Source organism: Miniopterus schreibersii (genome assembly GCF_964146895.1).
Source record: "Miniopterus schreibersii genome assembly, chromosome: 2".
NCBI classification, from domain to species: Eukaryota; Metazoa; Chordata; class Mammalia; order Chiroptera; family Miniopteridae; genus Miniopterus; species Miniopterus schreibersii.
In genome coordinates, this window is record NC_138102.1 from 35,882,779 (window position 1) to 35,903,199 (window position 20,421).

The 20,421-nt window shown below is 39.4% G+C and overlaps 1 protein-coding gene across 15 annotated transcripts in view; it reads left to right on the top strand.

Annotated features, from left to right (window-relative positions):
• Positions 1–20,421, top strand: part of DOCK9 (dedicator of cytokinesis 9) — a 255,310-nt gene that overhangs the window by 157,054 nt on the left and 77,835 nt on the right. For all 15 annotated transcript variants that reach the window (XM_081127275.1, XM_081127279.1, XM_081127277.1 and 12 more), the window contains exons 10-18: positions 6,260–6,334; positions 7,610–7,750; positions 7,976–8,179; positions 8,567–8,689; positions 12,198–12,280; positions 12,958–13,080; positions 18,949–19,028; positions 19,108–19,295; positions 19,419–19,484. In XM_081127275.1, the coding sequence (XP_080983401.1) occupies positions 6,260–6,334; positions 7,610–7,750; positions 7,976–8,179; positions 8,567–8,689; positions 12,198–12,280; positions 12,958–13,080; positions 18,949–19,028; positions 19,108–19,295; positions 19,419–19,484 (1,083 nt within the window). The remainder of the gene's footprint in view (positions 1–6,259; positions 6,335–7,609; positions 7,751–7,975; positions 8,180–8,566; positions 8,690–12,197; positions 12,281–12,957; positions 13,081–18,948; positions 19,029–19,107; positions 19,296–19,418; positions 19,485–20,421) is intronic.

Below are 20,421 nucleotides of genomic sequence, written 5' to 3' on the forward strand. Positions count from 1 at the left end.
ATTTTAAGACCTAGGGAGATATTTTTAAAATAAAAAATATATATACATACACATTTAAAAAACACACAAAAAACTGGGTCACATAATGTTGAGCTAAAGAAGCCTGACACAAAGCCTATCTTTAGATAGATAGATAGATAGATAGATAGATAGATAGATAGATAGATAGATAGATAGATATTCTTTTTGAAAATATATGTATAACATATTTGGAGCTATTTTCAAACTGTGGGTAAAAACCATCAAGCTGAAGCTATTTTAGTTGGTAAAATCAATTTAATTGGTTTCAACCCCCATTTCATTTTGTTTTATTTTTTTCTATTCTTTTTTTATTGAAGTAGAACTTATATATAGTAAAATTCTCAAGTGCTAATTGTACAGCTTAATGGATTTCACATTTGTACACACACATATACCTCCCAGATCTCAATATGTAGAGTATTTCCAGCACCCAGCAGACTGTCTTGTAACTCCCTCCCAGCTGGTATTTTCATTCTTTTGACCTCTTTCATTGTAGGTTAGTCTCAGTTATTCTAGACCTTCCTATAAACGGAATCATACAGTGTGTGCTCTCTGTATCAGGCTTCTTTAGCTCAACATTGTGTGACCCAATTTTTTTTTTTTAAAGGATAGAATTGAATAGAGAATATGAAAGTACACTGCCCTTAATGATCAACTATATTACTTTAGCTATAACTATAGATATAGATACAGATATTGTGTGTGCATTGGGTTATGATGTAAATGTATTTTTTACTGTGGGTCATGGTCAAAGCCTGAAATTGCAGCATTATAAGGGGCTTAACTACTGCACACCCACCCCTCGGCCCAGCTCTCGGGTGTTTTAAAGATATTTTCATTTAAGGTGGAAAGAACAGAAAGTCATTTTTCAAAGGGAAAAAAAGCATAAAGAAAGTTAAGATGTATTCTCACTCACTCATTGTCCTGCCATCATGCTTGCAGGTGGCAGTGTCCCTGGTGATGCCTTTGTGGCGCACAGTGCGAGGGGCCCAGGCACCTACTGTGCCCAGCTCTCAGCTCCTCACAGCCCAGGGCCCCGAGTGTGAGCGTGGTTTTGACTGTCTACAGCCCCCTCCGGCGTATCTGGGGAGGTGATCCTTTGTACCTGTTAGGAAGCAGGGAAGGCGACTGATAACTGGTCGTCCTGATTTTATAAAGAGCGGGTTCAGTAGTGGAGAACCCGAGATTGAAGCGCGAAGTGGGAGGGAGAGGGGAGAGCGCTGGAAGCAGAGCTGTGCGGGGAGGGGGTTAATCAGGGGATGGAGGAGCCCAGAGGTCAGTACCAGGCCAGGAATCTGTAAGAAAGGGCCCCGCAGGTGATCAGGCCACGGCCCGGGTTTCTGAGAAAGGGCTAGAACAGCGGGGCAGGCAGAAGACCGTTAAAGGTGTCGTTTAATGGCAGGTCCTCTCTGGTCAGCTCCTCTTTCTGCTTCATTTATCCTGTTGCCCTGGCTTTTGTTTTCCACTGTGACTGAGACATGACCAAAGAGGATATGAGTGACAGGAAATTGTTTCGGTACAAAAATAACCGAAGTCTCCTTCTGGAATATAATGGAGCGGCCCTTTACGTGTGGTAGGGATGATACGGGCTTAGGTTCTCAGAATATTTTGTATACTCTTGGCCCCTGCGTTTGTACATTTAGTACTGAACATCATTATTGTTTTACTGGGTGATGTGCTGTATTTACCCTAAAGCCTGTTCTTTTCTTCCTATTCTTAATACGGAACCAAACATGTTTGTTGTGAACTTAACAGCATTTATAGTATCAGAGTACTTACTCTTATAAATGTTTTTATAGATTATATAAACTATAAAGTTAGTTAACCCTTCAGAGTCTAGGGTTAATATGATTAGATTATAAACCTGATTACTATTTAATTTCTTTCTCTGATTACATTTGTCTTAGGTGACATTGGGACGTATATCCCCTCCTTATGTAAACCCATATAAGTAAAACCCTCATGCTTCAACCTTATATGTTTCTTCTCCACAGCTTTTCTATTTTTGAGCTGTTTTTTTTTTGGTCCTCAGAGAACAGCACCTCACTTTAAATTGGTCTCCCCATGTGGTTCTGAAAAGAAGTGTTGTTTCATATTATCCCAAAATTGCTCATATCCAAATACCTTATAACTTCTTTTTAGCTAATGAACTTACCTTTCTGGGTAGATCTCCCACAGCTTAGCACAGAATAAAATGTGGTGTCCCAAACTTTATGATCAGGTGGAGTAAGGGTCAGGCAGACAAGCTCAGCAGTACATGTCAGAACCCAAACAGTTTCACAGACACCTTTGCTGATTTTTTAAACCAACTCTGTAACAGATGCTTCCTTCCCTGTGTCCTAATCCAGAAAACTGTGTATTGTATTATGATACAAAGGCATTGGCTAGGGCTGTGTTTGTGAGGTCAGCTAGAGTTCTGTTTCTTGGGCCTCCTGATTCTATAATGATGAGATGATGGTCCCAGGGAGTTAGATATCTTGGGGGTAATAGAAACAAATCATGACAGCTCTTTAAATTAAAAAGTATATATTCTAGCCTCTAAGGATTTTGCTAAACTTTCCTATTCCAACCCATTCCATTTAAATGAGCCAACGGTTAACACAGTATAATTCTGATAACTCATTCTCAAAATGAAGTGCTGTTGACCACAGTCTTTGACCTTAGATTGTTTTGTCTGCTCAGAGATAAACTTAAGACACAAAGTAGGCCTACAGCAGTCTCTCTTAAAACTCTGAAATGTTTGGCCCATAATTACTTCTCAAAACAAGGGAGAAAACATAAGCATTAGTGATTAAACTTAGGGTTTACAGAAGTGGGAGGAATAGCCTTTGTTTCAGATGAATCATTCTCCTCTTTGACAGCTGAGCAAGTGTCGGTTTTTACAGAGACCAGCTCTCTCATTGTCCATTTTCTTCGTTTTCCTCTCCTTTTTCTCCATACTGAACTGAAAGTATTAGATGGGTATGGATCGGATGGCAGCGACAGGATTTGGAGAAGAGCCAGTCCAGTTCTTCCTACCTCCACAATATGAACTGACCACAGGTTATTTTAAGAGCAGAGCTGGTTTCTGTCACTTTGAGAAGTGCTGGATGGCACAGTCTGTGGGATAATGTTTGTTTTTTTACAGTTATATTTTGTAGGCCTTTAGATTGTGAGAGTACATATTACAGGAATTTATTTTGTCTTTACTAAAATTTAAGTAAATATAAATGCACTTGCTATAACAAGTAAAAAATATCCAAAGTTATATAAAGAAGAGTTAATCTTTTCCCTCATCTTCCATCACCACAGTCCTGAGAGCACCTATGTTATTAACCTGTTGTAATTCTTCTTTCACCAAACCAATTGCTCATAGAAACATACACACATATGTAGTGTTTTCAATTATTTTTAAAAAATATGCTCATGATCTATATGTTACTCTGCAACTTGTTCTATCACTTAAAAACCTTTCATAGCTGCCTCTGGATCTAGTTTATTCATTTTCATAGCTGCATAATATTCCAGATATGGTTATCGCACACTTTATTTCACCATCTCCCTGTTTACAAACATTCAGGTTATTTTCAGTTTTTAGCCTCTACAGACAGTACACAATAAACATTATAACATATTTATGAGCTTAAATACGTGTACTCTTATTCCGCTTTGAGAAGTGGAATTTGCTTTTATCTCTCTCATAGCAGAGCTGTCAGTGTAAGTGTATGTAAGGTGCATTATAAGCTCTTAGGTTATTTTTACATCAAAAGTTGTCCCTTTCCCCTTAAGTGGCTTCTCCAGTGACCACTATATCTCTTGGACGTTAGTGCAAACATCAGAATGCTTTGAGTCTATTTTTGGCTAGTTGTTGGTTTTTTTTCTTTTAGTGTGTCTGCATCTCTGCTTGTCCTCTAACTGTATGGAGCTCACGGCAGTCATTCTTTGTTCATTTCTCGTGTCCTAGCACAGTCAGCTTGAGACAACAGCATCTTTCAGAAAGGCAGTGGGAACTGCATCCACACTGAGGACCCATCGTTCTGCTCCAGTGTCTGAGATGAGAGCATTCACCTTTGTTGAAGGACTCAAGCAGAAATTCAGGAGTGGGATGCGTTACTGCTGGTGGTGGCCCCCAGCACCTTGTACTGATGTTTTTGTTTGGAAACATAGCTCTGTACAAAGTAAAGCAAATTCTTTGAGCTAAATTAAGTAGATTCTAAATACACATGTTCTGGCTCTATTGATATGAAAAATTAGGAAAGGTGATAGGAGCCTGCCTCAGCCACAGGCACATGTTTTTACTCAGAAATGAAAATGGAGTCCAGGGAGGCAAAGTACCCTGCTCAAATTCACACCGCTAGTTAATGACTGAACCACAACTAGAATCCAGTTTCTTAGTATTGCAGTGTCATTTCATTCTGCTAGACCTATAGACAGTTGGTTAAATACAGTGATCATAGAATTTGGGTCATTGCTAAGAACCTGTTATAACAGCTACATGCCTGAGAAAATGAAGGCAATGCTCAATTTCTCATTAACCATGATCAGAAATGTAATAATAGACCTTGTTCAGCCACCAGCATAGAGGCTGTCACTGTAGCTGTCACTGACCCATCACATGTGACATGTGATGTGACATGTGACTTGTGGTCTTTGCAGAAAGGAGCACATGAGAAAGGGCATTCTCTTCTGACTGTAGATTTATAAATTTCACCATTGAGATTGAGAGAAATAAGAAGAACAGGATATAGATTAGAGGTGCCACGTGTGGGAAATAATGTTGTTAGAGATGACTTCTGTCTTGTGGATATCTTAGAAGCTTCTCCTTTCTGTTCCCAAATCCCACTTCTCCAGCCCCCTGTCTCTGCCACCATATGTCTGTTTCCCTCAATGGCCTCTCTTCTCCAAGTCTGTGATTCCAGCCTTCATCCCTGGCTGTCCTCAAGTTCCAGCTCTCTAGCTGTCTACTGGATGTTTCCAGTTGGAAATCCCACAGGCATCTCCAAACTCGAATTTACCACCTTCTCCACAGACTTGCTCTTGGTCCTCAATTATCTCTCTCAGTTACTAGCTTGCCCAGTCAGCAGGGTTCTCAACTAGGAATGTGAAACTTGTATGGGGCTTGCTGTGAAACTCAGAGGCAGTTGTAATAACCCAGGAGAGACCAGGTGGCCTCTTAGTCTTTCCCCTTTTAATCTATTTCCTCAGTCCTACCTGAGTCATGCTTCTAAAATGCAGAACTGGTTATTGTATTCCCTTGCTTAAAATATTGCAGGATTTTTTTTGGATTTTGAGTGAAATCCTCAGTCCTTAACATACAAATTCTAGACTCTTTTTTTTTTTTTTTTTTTTTACTGTTTTCATTATGTACAAACATTCAGTCATAAATGATTTGGTAACTGCTCAGGTGTGACTTGCCTCTTTGTATCTGCAGTACCTCTTCCTAGAATGCCCTTTTCTCCTTTCCTGCCTAATGTTCTGGTCCTTTAAGTTGGGCGCCTTTTCCTGGCTGCCCCTCCTGGTTCAGGTTAGCTGTCACTGTCCCTTATGCTTTCTTTTGCCATTCTTATTGCCTGTTTATATTCTGTCTTCCCAGCTAGTGTCCTTGGGGGTGGAGACTGTTTCATTCATGTTTGTGTCCGTAGTGCCTGATACATAATAAGTGCTCAATAAATATGTGTTTAATGAATCAGCAATGCCCCCTCCCTGCCACTGACACCTGTGGCTATCCTTCAGTGTCTGCCATAGTTTTCTCTTTCCTGCCATTCAAAATATATTCCTTTCTCTTCTGTTGCTTGTACTTTCAGGCTTAAGTGAACCCTAAATTTTTCTACCATCTGGGCTCATTTTCACATTCAGGATCTCTCCATGGTGTGCATCTTCTTCATTCAGCCTAAAATGTTTGTTTTCCTCCTTTTCGCTATCTAAATTCTTGCAAAGCCTGGCCCCTGTTCCATTGCATTATGAAGCCTTTCTTGATAGCAATGCTTAATTATTCTCTTTTGCTTTCTTTGTATTGCGTTTGACTCTCTAATTGATTGTCAGCTTCATAAGGGCAAGGGTCAGGTATTAATCTCTTTTCCTCTGACAACACTCCCACTGTGTGCTGTTCCTGACATGCAGCTCGCTCCCCAAGCTGAGGGTAGAATCTTCTGGCAGCCTGGCTCTTCAGGAAGGGGCAGCTTTCAAACACACTCGGCCACCCCTGTAAGAAAATGGGTTATTTTTAAATCTAATTTATATTTTTTGTTTATCTGATCAGAGTACCCGAGATGCAGAAATCAAACTGAAAAGTGAAAGCCGAGTTAAACTTTTTCACTTGGACCCAGATGCCCAGGTAAGAACTGTTTTAATGTTTAAAGTTTCAAACTAAGTTCAGGAAAGGAACCTTTGACAGATTATTTATTTCTTTATGTCTTGTTTTATTTTTGATTGACAAGCAATATAACAACACTATAGAAAATTCAAGGGGTAGAGGAAAAATAAAAACAACCTGTAATCTCATCACCACAGCACAAACATTGTGAAAATTTATATTCAATTGATGAAAATCGAGAGAAATTTATCCAAGGACATTCTCAGACATTTATACTTTACCCCATAAAATAATAGTCAGAAAATAACAAGCATCGCTGCAGATGCCCAGTAAACAGTGATTATTTCCTGACTATCCCAAATTCAGCCTCAAGTACAAGCCTTGCAGTGCAGTCGATCCACATCTGTGTCCCAACAAAATCCAAGACGTGGCGTGGCTAGGACCACCAGGGCTGCCACAGATAGGGAGTTTCTGGAGACAGTGGTTCTGCAATACTTCCTTCTGTATTTTTTCCTCTTCATGTGTGGTCTTTTTTTTATAGAACTTCTTTTCCCCACTTAACTTGAATAATAAATGGTTTTCTATGTTTCTTCACAGACTTCATAACCCTATATATATTTTTGCTTTTTGACAGTTTTTTACTTGTGATAAAATATACATAACATGAAATTTACCATTTTAACCCTTTTTCAGGTGTGAAGTTTAGTAATTAAAAACATTTACAATGCTGTGCAACCATCACCACTATCCATTTCCAGAACATTTTCATCATCCCAAACAGAAACTCTTTACCCATTAAACAGTCACTTCCCTATTCCTCCTTCCCCTCACCCCTAGTAACCTCTACTCCACCTTCTGTCTTTGTGAATATGCCTATTTTAAGGACTTAATATATATGTGAAATCATATAATATTTGTCCTTCTGTGCCTGGCTTATTCCATGTAGCATAATATTTTCAAAGTCCAACCATGTGGTAGCACATGTCAGAATTTTACTTCTTTTTGTGGCTGAATAATATTCCATTGTATGTATATATCCCATTTGGTTTATCCATTCATCTGTTGATGGGCACTGAGTTGCTCATAACCATAATTTTTAAGCTCTGTATGATAATCCATTAAGTAGATATGCCATCATTTTTTAACCATTATAATAAACTATATAAACTTATAAAACACTATTGTGAGTAATGGTGTATATGGCTTTTCCATATGGCAGTTTCCTTAGGGTGCATTTATTATGGGATTTTTTTTATGTGAGCATAATGTATTTATATGTTTACTTTTTTTTAAAAGAAGCTTGACTTCCCATCAGCTGAACCAGAAGTGAAGCCATTTGAAGAGAAGTTTGGGAAGAGAATTCTTGTCAAGTGCAATGATCTGTCTTTCAATCTGCAGTGCTGTGTTGCCGAAAATGAAGAAGGGCCCACTACAAATGTAATTTTTCTTAAAGATTTCTAAAAAACGGAGGTTTAAGGAGGTACAATGTTTAGATCAGGATGTGGGGGCTCGTTTAGCCTGCTGGGACAGGATGTTTGTGACAAAGGATGGATATTGAGGCTATTTCTCTTTAGCAGTTAATTTATAGCAACAATCATAAATATGTCCAGTAATTTATTCTTTGAGCCATAGTGATGGCCTGGATTGTTTTGTTTTGTTCAGGTCGAGCCTTTCTTTGTTACCCTCTCCCTGTTTGACATCAAGGACAACCGGAAGATTTCTGCCGATTTCCACGTGGACCTGAACCATTTCTCAGTGAGGCAAATGCTGGCCACCACGTCCCCGGCTGTGATGAATGGCAGCGGGCGGAGCTCGCCTGCGCTTCAGGACATCCTTCATGAAGCCGCCATGCAGTATCCGAAGCAGGTAGGGGGCCTGAGCCCACCAGTCATGCTACTAAGACTTACTTTACACATGCTGTGTAAATACATAGGGACTTTGTAATGTATAACTGGGGAGAGACTGTTGACTATATTGACAGCTTATCTAATTAGGCAGTAAAAGCAAGCTGAGAGAAGTGGTTTTGGATTTCTCATTCCTTTTTTCTAAACTTTCTGCTAGTTGCCTCCCCCACCAAAAAGGCTATTTGAACAGATGATGAACTATTGATCAGTTAACAAGTTTGGCACTGGGTGCTTCTTAATAGCTAAATGGTTTCACCCTTCTTTGCTGCTTTAGAACCTTTAATGTTCATGGGATTTGTTTAATGTGGCTGTGAATTCTACTTACTGAAGAAAATCTTTTGTCCCCTAGGGAATATTTTCAGTCACGTGTCCTCACCCAGATATATTTCTCGTGGCTAGAATTGAAAAGGTCCTTCAGGGGAGCATCACGCATGGCGCTGAGCCTTACATGAAAAGTTCAGACTCTTCTAAGGTAGGGATGACTTTTATGCTTTGTGAAGGTAAATAGCAATCGGGAGAAAGTGCTCTCTGATGAAGTAGAAATGCTTAAAGAAGTCAAAATTAAACCATATATATATTTCAAAAGATGTAGACTACTGTACATAGGTTTACTCTTATATTTAATCTTATGTGTTCAATTTTCAGTGAAAAGTAGTCCTATGTGTCAATAAAATGCTTCATTTGGCTGGACTATCCTGATACCTTGAAATAATTTGCAGAGGATTTATCAGCTTAATAGTAAACTTTCTGTCATTACAAGGTTCATATATTATATTCAGCTAAAATTATTTCACTTGATGTCTCTCTCAGGTTCTGGAATTATATTTGGGTCCATTTACACTTAAATACGAGACTGAGACTAGGAGACAATCTGGCTCAGATGGTGTGGCCAGTAGGATTGGTGGTTCGGGTCTACTTGTGTTTTGTCAGATAGGACAGGGTTATGGTGGCAGAGGTAGTGTGACCTTAAATAGAAGAGGGAAGGGAAACATAGAGGATGTATGTTTGGTAAATGTGCAAAGTACTGTTCATTACCTGGGGAATGTGTAGGTGTGGACATACCATAAAATTACAGATTATTAGAAGTCATCTAGTCCAAGACCTCCTTTCACATTCAGAAGATTGAGGTTTACAAAGGTTTATTTATTTACCTGCTTAGTGTCCCACAGCTAGAGTGGCCAAAGGACACTTGACTGTCACTTGCCAGCACATTGAGCTACCTGGTTAGAGCAAGCTGTTGAGTACTATCCCTGCCAGTTGTACAGTTTTATTGTTTTTTAAAAATTTGGATAAGTGGTCATTTGAAGATTGCCCTGATATAGGAGGGGACACCTCAGAGGCTCTAACAGGAGGTTTGCTGAGCTAGCTCAGTTTCCTCTCTTCCTTTCTGTGGTCACCCATACATCACAAGTGTGTCCACTAGGACACAGGATGTTCCTCAAAGAACAGGCTCTAGGAATCAGAAGCGTAAGTGCTGAGCACCTAATTAGCCTGGATACTTTGGATAAATCATGTCACCTCTCTGGGCCTCAGATGTTTAATCTGTAGTTGAGGGATAATATTGCTACCTGACCCTGCCTTCCTCTCAGGGACAGTGCTAGGATCATACAGATCCTGTACAAGACAATGCTGATATGGACTCCACGAACCACTGACCATGTAGGACCTCGGTATCCTTTATTATACCCCCAGTCAAGTAAAAGCCCGTTTACCCAGGCTCATTGCTTCAAACAGTGTGTGTTTCTGGCTGATAAAAGCTAATTAAAGTTTGGTCTCTGGAGAGAAGCTGTTTTATTTTTTAAATCATGTCTGTAAAACTGTGGATGAGAGTTCTTTTAGTTCTTTGATGTTTTGATTAATAATCAATGAAGGCCCAAGATAAGATCTACTCCCCTGACTGTGCATGCAACACATTTCCAAGGCTCAGACGCACCGACTTTGCTATTTCTGTGTGCCACATGCACAGTTTGAAATGTGAAAGCTCACATTGGTACAGAAACCACGTGTCATTGTGGACTAGATGTTACACTCCACACTCTCAAGTGTCCATTGAGCATCTGCTGATGTCTCCTGTTTCTTCATCACTTATGAGATGTAAAGCTCAGCCATGTGCACATTTTTCCATTTATTCACACCTCCAAAGCAGTAAATTAAAGCAGAGATTAAGATTCAACCATCTTACATCGGAATAGAAGGTTTGGCAGAGAGATGACAGAGGGATATTTTTCCCCCTCTGTGTATAAAAATTGCCTCCTCATGTTTTCCAAGATGGTCTAGAACATCTTTTGGAGGAAATTTTTATGAAAAGTCTCTGTAGGCCCATCGCGAACAGATTTAAAAAAAAAAAAAAAAAAAGGAGAAGGAAGGGAGGAAGGGAGGAAGGGAGGAAGGGAGGAAGGGAGGAAAGGAATAAATAAACCCAAAGGGCAAAAATGAGTTTCTCACTCTGTCACATACATAATTATGTTCCATTTGCACCCTTGGGAAGTCTGAGGGCTCAGTCCTCGTTCACTGCAGGGAAGAGTGAAACTTACTTAAAGCCTTGTATTTTAGCTTTAAATTTATGCAAATGTTCCATTTTACTCCACGACATAGTCATTATTGTTAAACCTCAGAATAATAGTTTCCACCATAATTGCCACTCCAGGAAGTAGGCCATTTTACCCCATGACTTCAAACCTGAGTCTATTTGAACACACCCCACTTGAAGAAGAAAGGGAAGGACTAGATGAGCTCCTGACATCTATTTCAATCGAGATGTGTTTTCCAGTTCACTCATGAAGGCAGCAATTCCCACAGCATGATTATGGTAGAATCCTAATGTTTTGTAATGAAAAGTATAAACCAAGCCCTTCATTTTTAAGTTATGGAAAGTGGAACCTAGAGAGGTGTAATGGCCTATAGATTCACACACCTGGCTTGGAGACAGGCAGCTCTATTATTCTACTCCTGAGTCTTCTAGATGAGCGCTTCTCAAACCCAGACCCAGTGCACACAGGTCACTGGACGTCTGGTCAGGTGCAGGTTCTAACCCAGGAAGTCGGGGGTGGGGTCTGGGACCCTGATTCCTCACAGGTTCCCAGGTGATGCTGATGCTGCCGCTCTGCAGAACACAGACTGGTTCACACGAGCTAGATTACTCCCCAAAATTGGTTTGTCTTGGATATACTTAAGTAATATAAATGACCCTTCAACACATCACTCTGACTGAAGTAGACTTTGCATTGGTAACAACGCCATATCCCAATACAAGCAATTTTGGGAAAATTAAGTGTCATTTTCTTTAGCAATTGGGGTATAGTTGGTTAATAGACCTGCCATGTGTACATCTTAAGCCAAAAGCAAATCTGCTTCACTGTGTACTATAGGGTTAATCAGTCAACCCACAAAAAGGCAAAACTGGTCATTAGGAAGTGAAAATAGCAGAATTTATACTTAGAAAGAAAATATATAGAAATTGAAAACCTTGCACTAACAAGTCATCACCTATAATGTTTTAATAATTACTATTTATCCCCAAGTTGTGGGATTCTGCACAAGCCAGTACATATTAGGAGCTGTGAGAGCTTAGTATTTTCATTAATGTACTCATTTAAACTCTAATAATGCAATATATTTTGGTATGAATACCAAGTATTATTAATTATTGATAACTCAATGAACTTATAAGTAGCCCTTAATCGTAAAAACTAGGAAAGCCTATGATGTGGCATAGTTGTTGCCTGTGAAAGCAACATTTTAGGTAAGAAAGGACATAACATTTTGGAAACAGTCTTTATTCTATATTTGTTGAAAATCACTGCTAAAGAATTCATTAAACAGCGTACTCTGTGCTGTGTCAGTCCAGCCGTATTTATTACAGCCAAGTGTGCTTTTGTATCTGATACTACAGTAAAAGCTTGTGATGATGGATGGCTCTTTAGATGGTAATTCTCCTGTCAGTGGGATGCAGCATCTCATGGCTTTATTCTGTCTTCAAGGTTGCTCAGAAGGTGCTGAAGAATGCCAAGCAGGCATGCCAAAGACTAGGACAGTACCGGATGCCATTTGCTTGGGCAGCAAGGTAAGAAAAACATCTTTATACCTTTGATATAGATGTAGATAGATGTAGATAGATGATAGATGATGATAGATAGATAGATAGATAGATGATAGATGATAGGTAGGTAGGTAGGTAGATAGATAGATAGATAGATAGATAGATAGATAGATAGATAGATAGATAGATAGACAGTCTTATAGACCAACCTATTCTTTTTATTGCCCAGAGACAAAGAGGATTTGAATGTGTAAAGTTAAAAAGTAAATAAGCCCCATATCTGAATACTCACTCACTAGAGTCACAGAAAGGAAAGGTGCTGGTTGGAGGGTAGCTCTGTGGAATGGCGGGGTGAACAGGAATGTTTGTTGCAGAGCTGATATTCCAGGTTCCAGCTGGGAGTGGGGTGACAGCCCAGTGAGGTCTGCAGATTCTCTTTATTTTGTGATCTCTGCTTCTTAAGTATTTCACTGTGTATGTTGTTTCCTAAGCACAGACCGTTTGCTGGAAATGTTTTCTATGTAAATTGAGTTAGTTGTGTTCATCCTCATAAATATCTTCCATGTTTTTAGATAATGAGATTTCTGTTAGCTACAGCGAATGGAATAATAATTAGTCTTCACATAGAAACCAGAATTAAGTTGTGGATTTATTTTGGTCTTTTGGAAACTCAGTTTAGAAGTGTTGTTTTGCTACTTCAGGACATTGTTTAAGGATACATCTGGAAACCTTGACAAGAATGCCAGATTCTCTGCTCTCTACAAGCAAGACAGCAACAAGCTCTCCAATGATGACATGCTCAAGTTACTTGCAGACTTTCGGAAGTGAGTCTCTAGACCTTACTTTTTCCACATCTGAAAAATAGAAGTTGTTTGGTGGGGAGGGAGGAAGTAGGAGCAGTCTTTTAAATTGCTCCACTCAAACATCATGGGGAATGTTGGTTGAGCATGGACCTTACCCCAAGTCCTTGGGAAGGAAGAGAGGGTTTGACACTGGAAGAGTAACCTGTTTAGTTTGAATTCTGTAAAGGATGTTATTGTTGGTTCTGTCAAGGGTGGGTTGAGGTTAGAGATGAACCTAGGAAAGAAGGAGACAGTTGAGGAACCTTTGCAGGAGGTGGCAAGGGCTTCAGCAAAGCCACTGCAAGGGGAAACAGGAAGAAGGCAACTGATTCAAGTTATGTCAGAGATGCCCAGTTACTGGGTCTTGGTTTCCTGATTGGGTGTTAGGCTGGAAGGAGAGAGAAATGGGTGGTAGTCTCAGATAAATAAGTCCCAGCTTTCTGACTTACACAGTGGAGTGACTTACGGTACTATTAGCTGAATGGGAGGATAACTTATATAGTACTTATTGTTTATAAGCATAGTTCTAAATGTTTTATATATATTAATGAGTGTATTAGTTTCTTAGGGCTGCCATAACAAAGCACCACAAACTGGGTGGCCTAAAACAATGGAAATTTATTCTCTCACAATTCTGCAGGCTAGAGTTCAAAATCAAGGTGTTGGCAGGGCCCACTCCCTCCCTCTGAGATCTCTAGGGCAGGGTCCTTCCTTGCCTCTTCCAGCCTCTGGTAGCCCCAGGTATCCCTTGGCTTGTGGCAGCGTAACTCCAAACTCTGCCTCTGTCTTCACAGGGCTGGCTTCCTGTGTGTCTGTCTAAACTTCCTTCTTGTAAGAACACGTCATATTAGATTAGGGCCACCCTAGTGACCTCATCTTCACTTAATTACATCTGCAAAGACCCTATTTCTAAATAAGGTCACATTTATAGGTACTAGGGTAAGGATTTAAACATATCTTTTTGGGAACACAACTCAACCCATAACAATGTGGTAAAGAGGTTGAGCAATGATGGAAGGCTGAGAATCTGCTGTTATCTATTCTATCATAAGGAGTTCATTTCTGAACTTATAAAAACTGATTTCCTCTGCTAAGGATGTAGGTTTTAGAATTTTTCTGGGAGAATTCGAGAATGAGAAAGAAGTAAAGGTATTAAAAGATAATGAGATGAAAACAATGGCCAAGAGCCAGCCGCTAACTATTCTATACCATAGGAAACCTTTCAGTCTTTTTTTAAAAATGTCTATCAAAGTAACAATATCAGTTTGCCTAGAACTCAGGAATGGCTGGTTAGCTTTCTTTCACTTCATTTTCACCATTTTCTTACTATAAACCTTTACTTATTTATAGTGAGAAATATATTGTCACAGATAATGTGTGTCATACAGTAATTATTGTCATATTTTTATCTGAGTTCCAGGAAACTTTTAGCCTTACTCATAGAATAAAAAGTTGTTTTTTGAAAACACCAGTTACCTTTAGTTAAGTAGATTACAACTTTCCCTCACTGGACTGCCTTGCAATTCTCAATAATCATGATGTAGGTCTTACATGTACTCACTTAGGAAGATGAACACCTTATATTGTTAAGGAGGAGAAATTGTATCTAATATGACCTCTTTTGAAAAGAAAGTATTTTATATATATGTATTTTTGTATATAAATGAAGAAATGGGTACATAATTAGCTAATTGGGTGGAAAGATAGGTGTAAAAATAGTCTTGTAGGCTATACATCAAACTGTTAGTTGTGATTATCTCTGAGGAATGGGTTTATGGGTGACTTTTCACTTTCCACTTTATAGCTTTTCATGATTTTATGTGGACATTTTTTATAACTAACATTTACTCTAATATTCTGACAAAACAAACAAGGAAGTTTTTTATACATGATGGAGGTTGGAAGCCATGTCTCAGGTGACTTCCTAGCTGAGAGCTGGAGGCTTCCCCTGCAGTGGCAGCTCTCAGGGAGTAGCCCCAGCTCTTGGATCTGGCTTCTTCAGTGGAGGCCAGAGGTGGGACTTTACCGGGTCTTTAATCAACAAGCAATCTGAGCCCAGAACCTGAGGCCAGGCAGCAAAGAGCACAGACCTTCACTGGTTCTGAGCATGTGGCACACCACCTCCCTCCTCCAACACGCACACCAGGCCTTCATGGGGGTGCTCAGTAGGAAGGATTTGTGGGAAGAGTGTGCTCCAGGTGGCCAGTAAGAGATGCAGAAACTTGATAGTAAAGATCCAATGCTATTGGCATCAGGGGGTACCACAGCACTCGGGGAGCAGCTGTCCTGCTCAGTAGGAATCCGGAGAAACACCAGTGTCCACTGCCTGTGTTCTTCACAGTAGAGTTAGGGAAGGGGAGGATTCCCTTTTATTTTTATTTTTTAAACCTTAGCAGTGCTCTTTTTCTTTCCTCTTTCTTTTTTGACAAAGAATAATCTCATGTCAGTGGCTTGGGCAGCAGCTTGAATCCAAAGCTGTTGTTTCTGCCCCCATGATTGTCTCAAAATGTCATTCAAGAGTGAGTGAGAGGGGATATCTGTAATACTTTCAACAATAAAGATAAATTTAAAAAAAAAAAAAAAAGAATGGATGAGAAAAATTTTCTCAAGCTGCCCAGTCTTTAGAAGACAGCTGCCCAAACTCACGAGCCACTTCCGCCGTTCCCTTGTAATCATTACCAGGGGATACCGTCCAAGATTTAGTAAGAAAACAATTCTGTCAGATGGTATTGCTGACATACATGCTCCAAGAAGTATTTATCTAAGAAGAGAGACTTGGTATACACTTTACATTTATTTGATTTGCTCATGGTGATGTCTTTTCTCACTTCTGCAAAAAATCCGAAGGCATGAAGTATAAAAATAGAGTGTTTTCTTTAAAATGTAGACCTTTTGCCTGGCTGGGCGTGGCTCGGTTGAGCGTCGACCTAGGATCCAGGCGATCGGGGTTCGATTCCCGGTCAGGGCACATGCCCGGCTTGCGGGCTGTAGCCGATCAATGACTCTTCCATTGATGTTTCTCTCTCTCTCTCTCCCTATCCTTTCCTCTCTCTGAAATCAATAAAGATATTTAAAAATAAATAAATAAAATAAAATGTAGACCTTTTTAATGCTACCTTTGGGTAATTTAGGTAATAACACTGCTAGGGCTTTTGCATGAGACTGAAGTGTATGTGTTTATTTATACTTTATGTTCTTTGTCTCCAAGTTTGACATTCTGATCTCCGTTTCCTTCTAGTTACCCTGCACTCAAACCAGGTGGGGCTACTTGCCTTTCTCTAAACCCACCGTATACTTTTACTCCACCATGCTTTGCTCTCTGCCTGAATTGTATTTCCTTTCTGCCCCATGAAGCAGCTACACACAAGTGACCAACACCTACAGCATATGCAGTTCCCTTCTGCTTCTGTCTGTCTGAGGCAACCTTACTCATCTTTTGAAGCCCAATCCGTAACTCACTCCCATGTTGGGAGACCTGGGCCAGGTCACTCTGTTTATCTGCTTGAGTCTCCTCTTCTTTTTAAAGGGGATCATAATGGCCCTGCCTCCTAGAACTGTGGTGGAAATAAATGAAAATACATGTCAGGTGATTTCTCACACTGTGTCATTCCCTATTCCTTCTCAATACCTCAGACCTCTGCCTTCCCTTAGAGGTTTATACAAACTCTGTGGAAATAGTTGCCATATGTCTCAGGTAGTTGACTGTATCTACCAGATTTTTGGGTTCTTAAGGTCAGGAGTCCTATCTTGTCTGTATTCTGTCCATGGTGCCTAATCTAGCGTGTGTTGTATCACATCCTAAGCACGTGATAAATGCTGGTTCAAATTTCTCATAGACATAAATTCAGTTATTTTGTTTAAACAAAAGTATTTCAAATATCTTTCAATCACATATAAAATTTTTTTTAATCTTTTTTTTTAAATCCTCACCTGAGGATATTTTTCCATTGCTTTTCAGAGAGAGTGGAAGGGGGAGAGAGAGAGAGAGAGAGAAACATCGATGTGAGAGAGACATGTCAATTGGTTGCCTCCCGCACGCACCCTGACCGGGACTGGGATGGAGCCTGCAACCCAGGTACATGCCCTTGGCCGGAATCGAACCTGGGACCCTTCAGTTCTAGGGCCAGCATTCTAACCACTGAGCCAAACTGGCCAAGGCCACATATAAATTTTTTTAAGTGACACCTTTAGGGCATATTTCCCCTTACAAAATGCAATTAGAAGATTAGATTCACCACCAACAACAGATCCAAGCATGCCTACACTGCCGATTAGTCACATTAATGGGTCAATACAGGAAGTCGAGAAGAGAGCAGCTGACTGAAGAAACACAGACGTAGGGACACCAAATCTGTTGGCATGAGATGACTCTTTTCTCTGTGGGAACTGAGTCAGCAGGAATGTATGGGCAGTGGGAAGAGAAAATCTTTCCTTTTCCTGGGAGAGTTTGAGCCTCATTCCTAGGTCTACACACAGACAGAAGCAGTCCCCAAATTCCAGACACCCTACATGTGTCCACATCATTCATTTATTTAATCAGAACAGTTTTAGGATGGGTTTTCCTGCTTAACTGTTACAAGTTTGTAGAGAATATGTGCCCTTTTTAGCATCAATCAAACACTGATCTCAGTTATGAAATAATTTACTTTGTGTAGCACACATACATCATCATCATTTTGCAAATGCACAGGAAAGAAGCAGAATTTTTGTTGTGAGATTTTGATGTCAATAAAATCCCTAACCCTTTGAAGTAGGTTTAAGATTATCCTTTAAGGCCTGGCCGGTTTGGTTCAGTGATTAGAGTGTCAGCCCACAGACCCAAGGGTTGCAGGTTTGATTCCCAGTCCGGGTCGGGGCATGTGCAGGATGCAACCAATCGATAGTCTCTCTTACATCCATGCCCCCCCCACATCTCCCCACCCCTCTCCTTCTTTCCTTTCTCTCTAAAAATAAAAAAATAATAAAAATTTAAAAAAACCAGCTATCTACCCTCACCTGCCCAGGCCATACTGGGCCTGATCTGTGCAGTTCTGGGTGCCATGATATAAATGGGATCTTTTTTAGGAAAGACATGGCATTGGAGGCAGGTGCAAAAGTGCTGAGAATGGAAGACTTCAGAAAGCTGTTTATAGATGGTTGAAAGATGTTACCTAGGAAAACATAAGTTGATGAGAGGCGGTTTCAGGGAGGTGAATTTACCATGCTATGAGGAAGGGCAATCTGAGTGTTAACGTTTCCTTGTTACCAGGAAGGGCTGAAGCAGTAGCAGTGCTCATCAGGTACATTATAGCGGAGATTCCTATATTGGACTGAGGCAGACAAAATAGAAACACCAGACATTTCATTGAATACCTGCTTGGTATCCAGCATTTTGCTAGACACTAGAGACTGTGATGACTTCTGGTTCTGAATTTTCATGATTCTGAATGAGCCAAGAATGTACGGTGAGGTTGGAACGGTTCAGCAAAACTTTAACGTTTTGCTGATGTTATCTAGAATTTTGCTGTCCACCTCAGTCGCCACTGCCACAGGTGGCTCTTTAGCACTTGAAACACAGCAAGTGCAAACTGATATGAGCTGTAAGTGTAAAGTACACATCTGGTTTTGAATAGTTTGAATGAACTTTTTATACTGATTACTTATTGAAATAATAATATTTTGGATATAATATATTCTTAAATAAATGTATTCTTAAAACTAATTTTACCTGTTACTTTTTTAAATGTGGCTACTAGAAAGTTTAAAACGACTTTGTGACTTGCTATTTCTCTGGGAAGTGCTACTCTAGAATATAGGTTTTAGAGCTCACCTAACTTAAAAATGTTTGATTTTTCTCTTCTTTGTTTGTAGACCTGAGAAGATGGCTAAGCTCCCAGTGATTTTGGGCAATCTAGACATTACAATTGACAATGTTTCCTCAGACTTTCCTAGTAAGTGTAACTTCCGTGTAATAAACAGACAAAATTTTGTTTGGTTTTTACTTCAATTTGTTTGTTTTTAATTTTTCAGATTATATCAATTCATCATACATTCCCATAAAGCAATTTGAAACCTGTACAAAAACTCCAATCACGTTTGAAGTAGAGGAATTTGTGCCCTGTTCACCAAAACACACTCAGCCCTACACTATCTACAACAACCACCTTTATGTTTATCCTAAGTACTTGAAATATGACAGTCAGAAGTCTTTTGCCAAGGTGCGTGTAAAGATTGAGGTTTCATTTTTGGTATCAAACTCCCTTAGGTTTTGACTTCTCATGTTCTTTTATAAATATTTATATATCCTGACTTTTTGTTTTCTTTTTTTCAATATGCTGCAGGCCAGAAATATTGCTATTTGCATTGAATTCAAAGATTCAGATGAAGAAGACTCTCAGCCTTTGAAGGTTTGTTTTTTATATATTTTCCCATTTTAATAATGCAGTTGTGTGATATGGCACAACTAAAGAAATTTAGCACATTTCAATTGACACAAACACAAAAATACATAACATTACAATATATAACCACATATGCTGAACCTTACAGAATATGGAATAATTGAGTTCTTACTCCTAATTGACTATTTCTGTTTTGTTATACATTTTAGGACTGAAGGTTTCTTATGCATGTTCAATTCTGTAAACATACTGTGCACCTGCTATGATCCAGGCATTGTATGCTAAGAATTATATTAGTAACATTGATAATAGAAATAGTAATAATAATAGGTTGACATTTATCAAATATTTATCAAATAATATACTATCAAATAATAGTATATTATTGATGTTTATTGAGTGTTTATAATATTTCAGGCTCTGCTCTTAGAGCCTTGTAGGTATTAAACTCCTTTAATTCTCATAACAGTCTTTTGAGTTAGGTACTAGTATTATCTGCATTTTTTAGATGAGGAAATTAATACACAGAATTTAAATAAATTGCTTAGGGTCATACATTAGTGGAAATGATATTCAAACCCAGGCAATCTGGCTCCTGAGCCCAGATTCTTTACTGAAACTATGTGAAAATGACTTTGCAAGAAGGGAAGGAGACAAAGTTGTAAAGAACAATGCAGTCTGGGTTTTACCCTCAAGAAACTTCATAGTTCGGTGGGAAAGACAGTTATGAGAGAAAAATGCTCCTATCATACAGAAGGTACTGAAATGGTTTATTTTACAAAAATGAATAATTAGAACAGAAAAGTGCTGAAGGGACACAGAGGAAGGAGTTAATCACTTCTTGAAGGATGCATGGGAGTTTGCTCGGGACACATAGAAGGGAAAATCATTGGGACAGAGGGATTGCATGAGCAGAAGCATGGAAGTGTGAAAGGGAATAGTG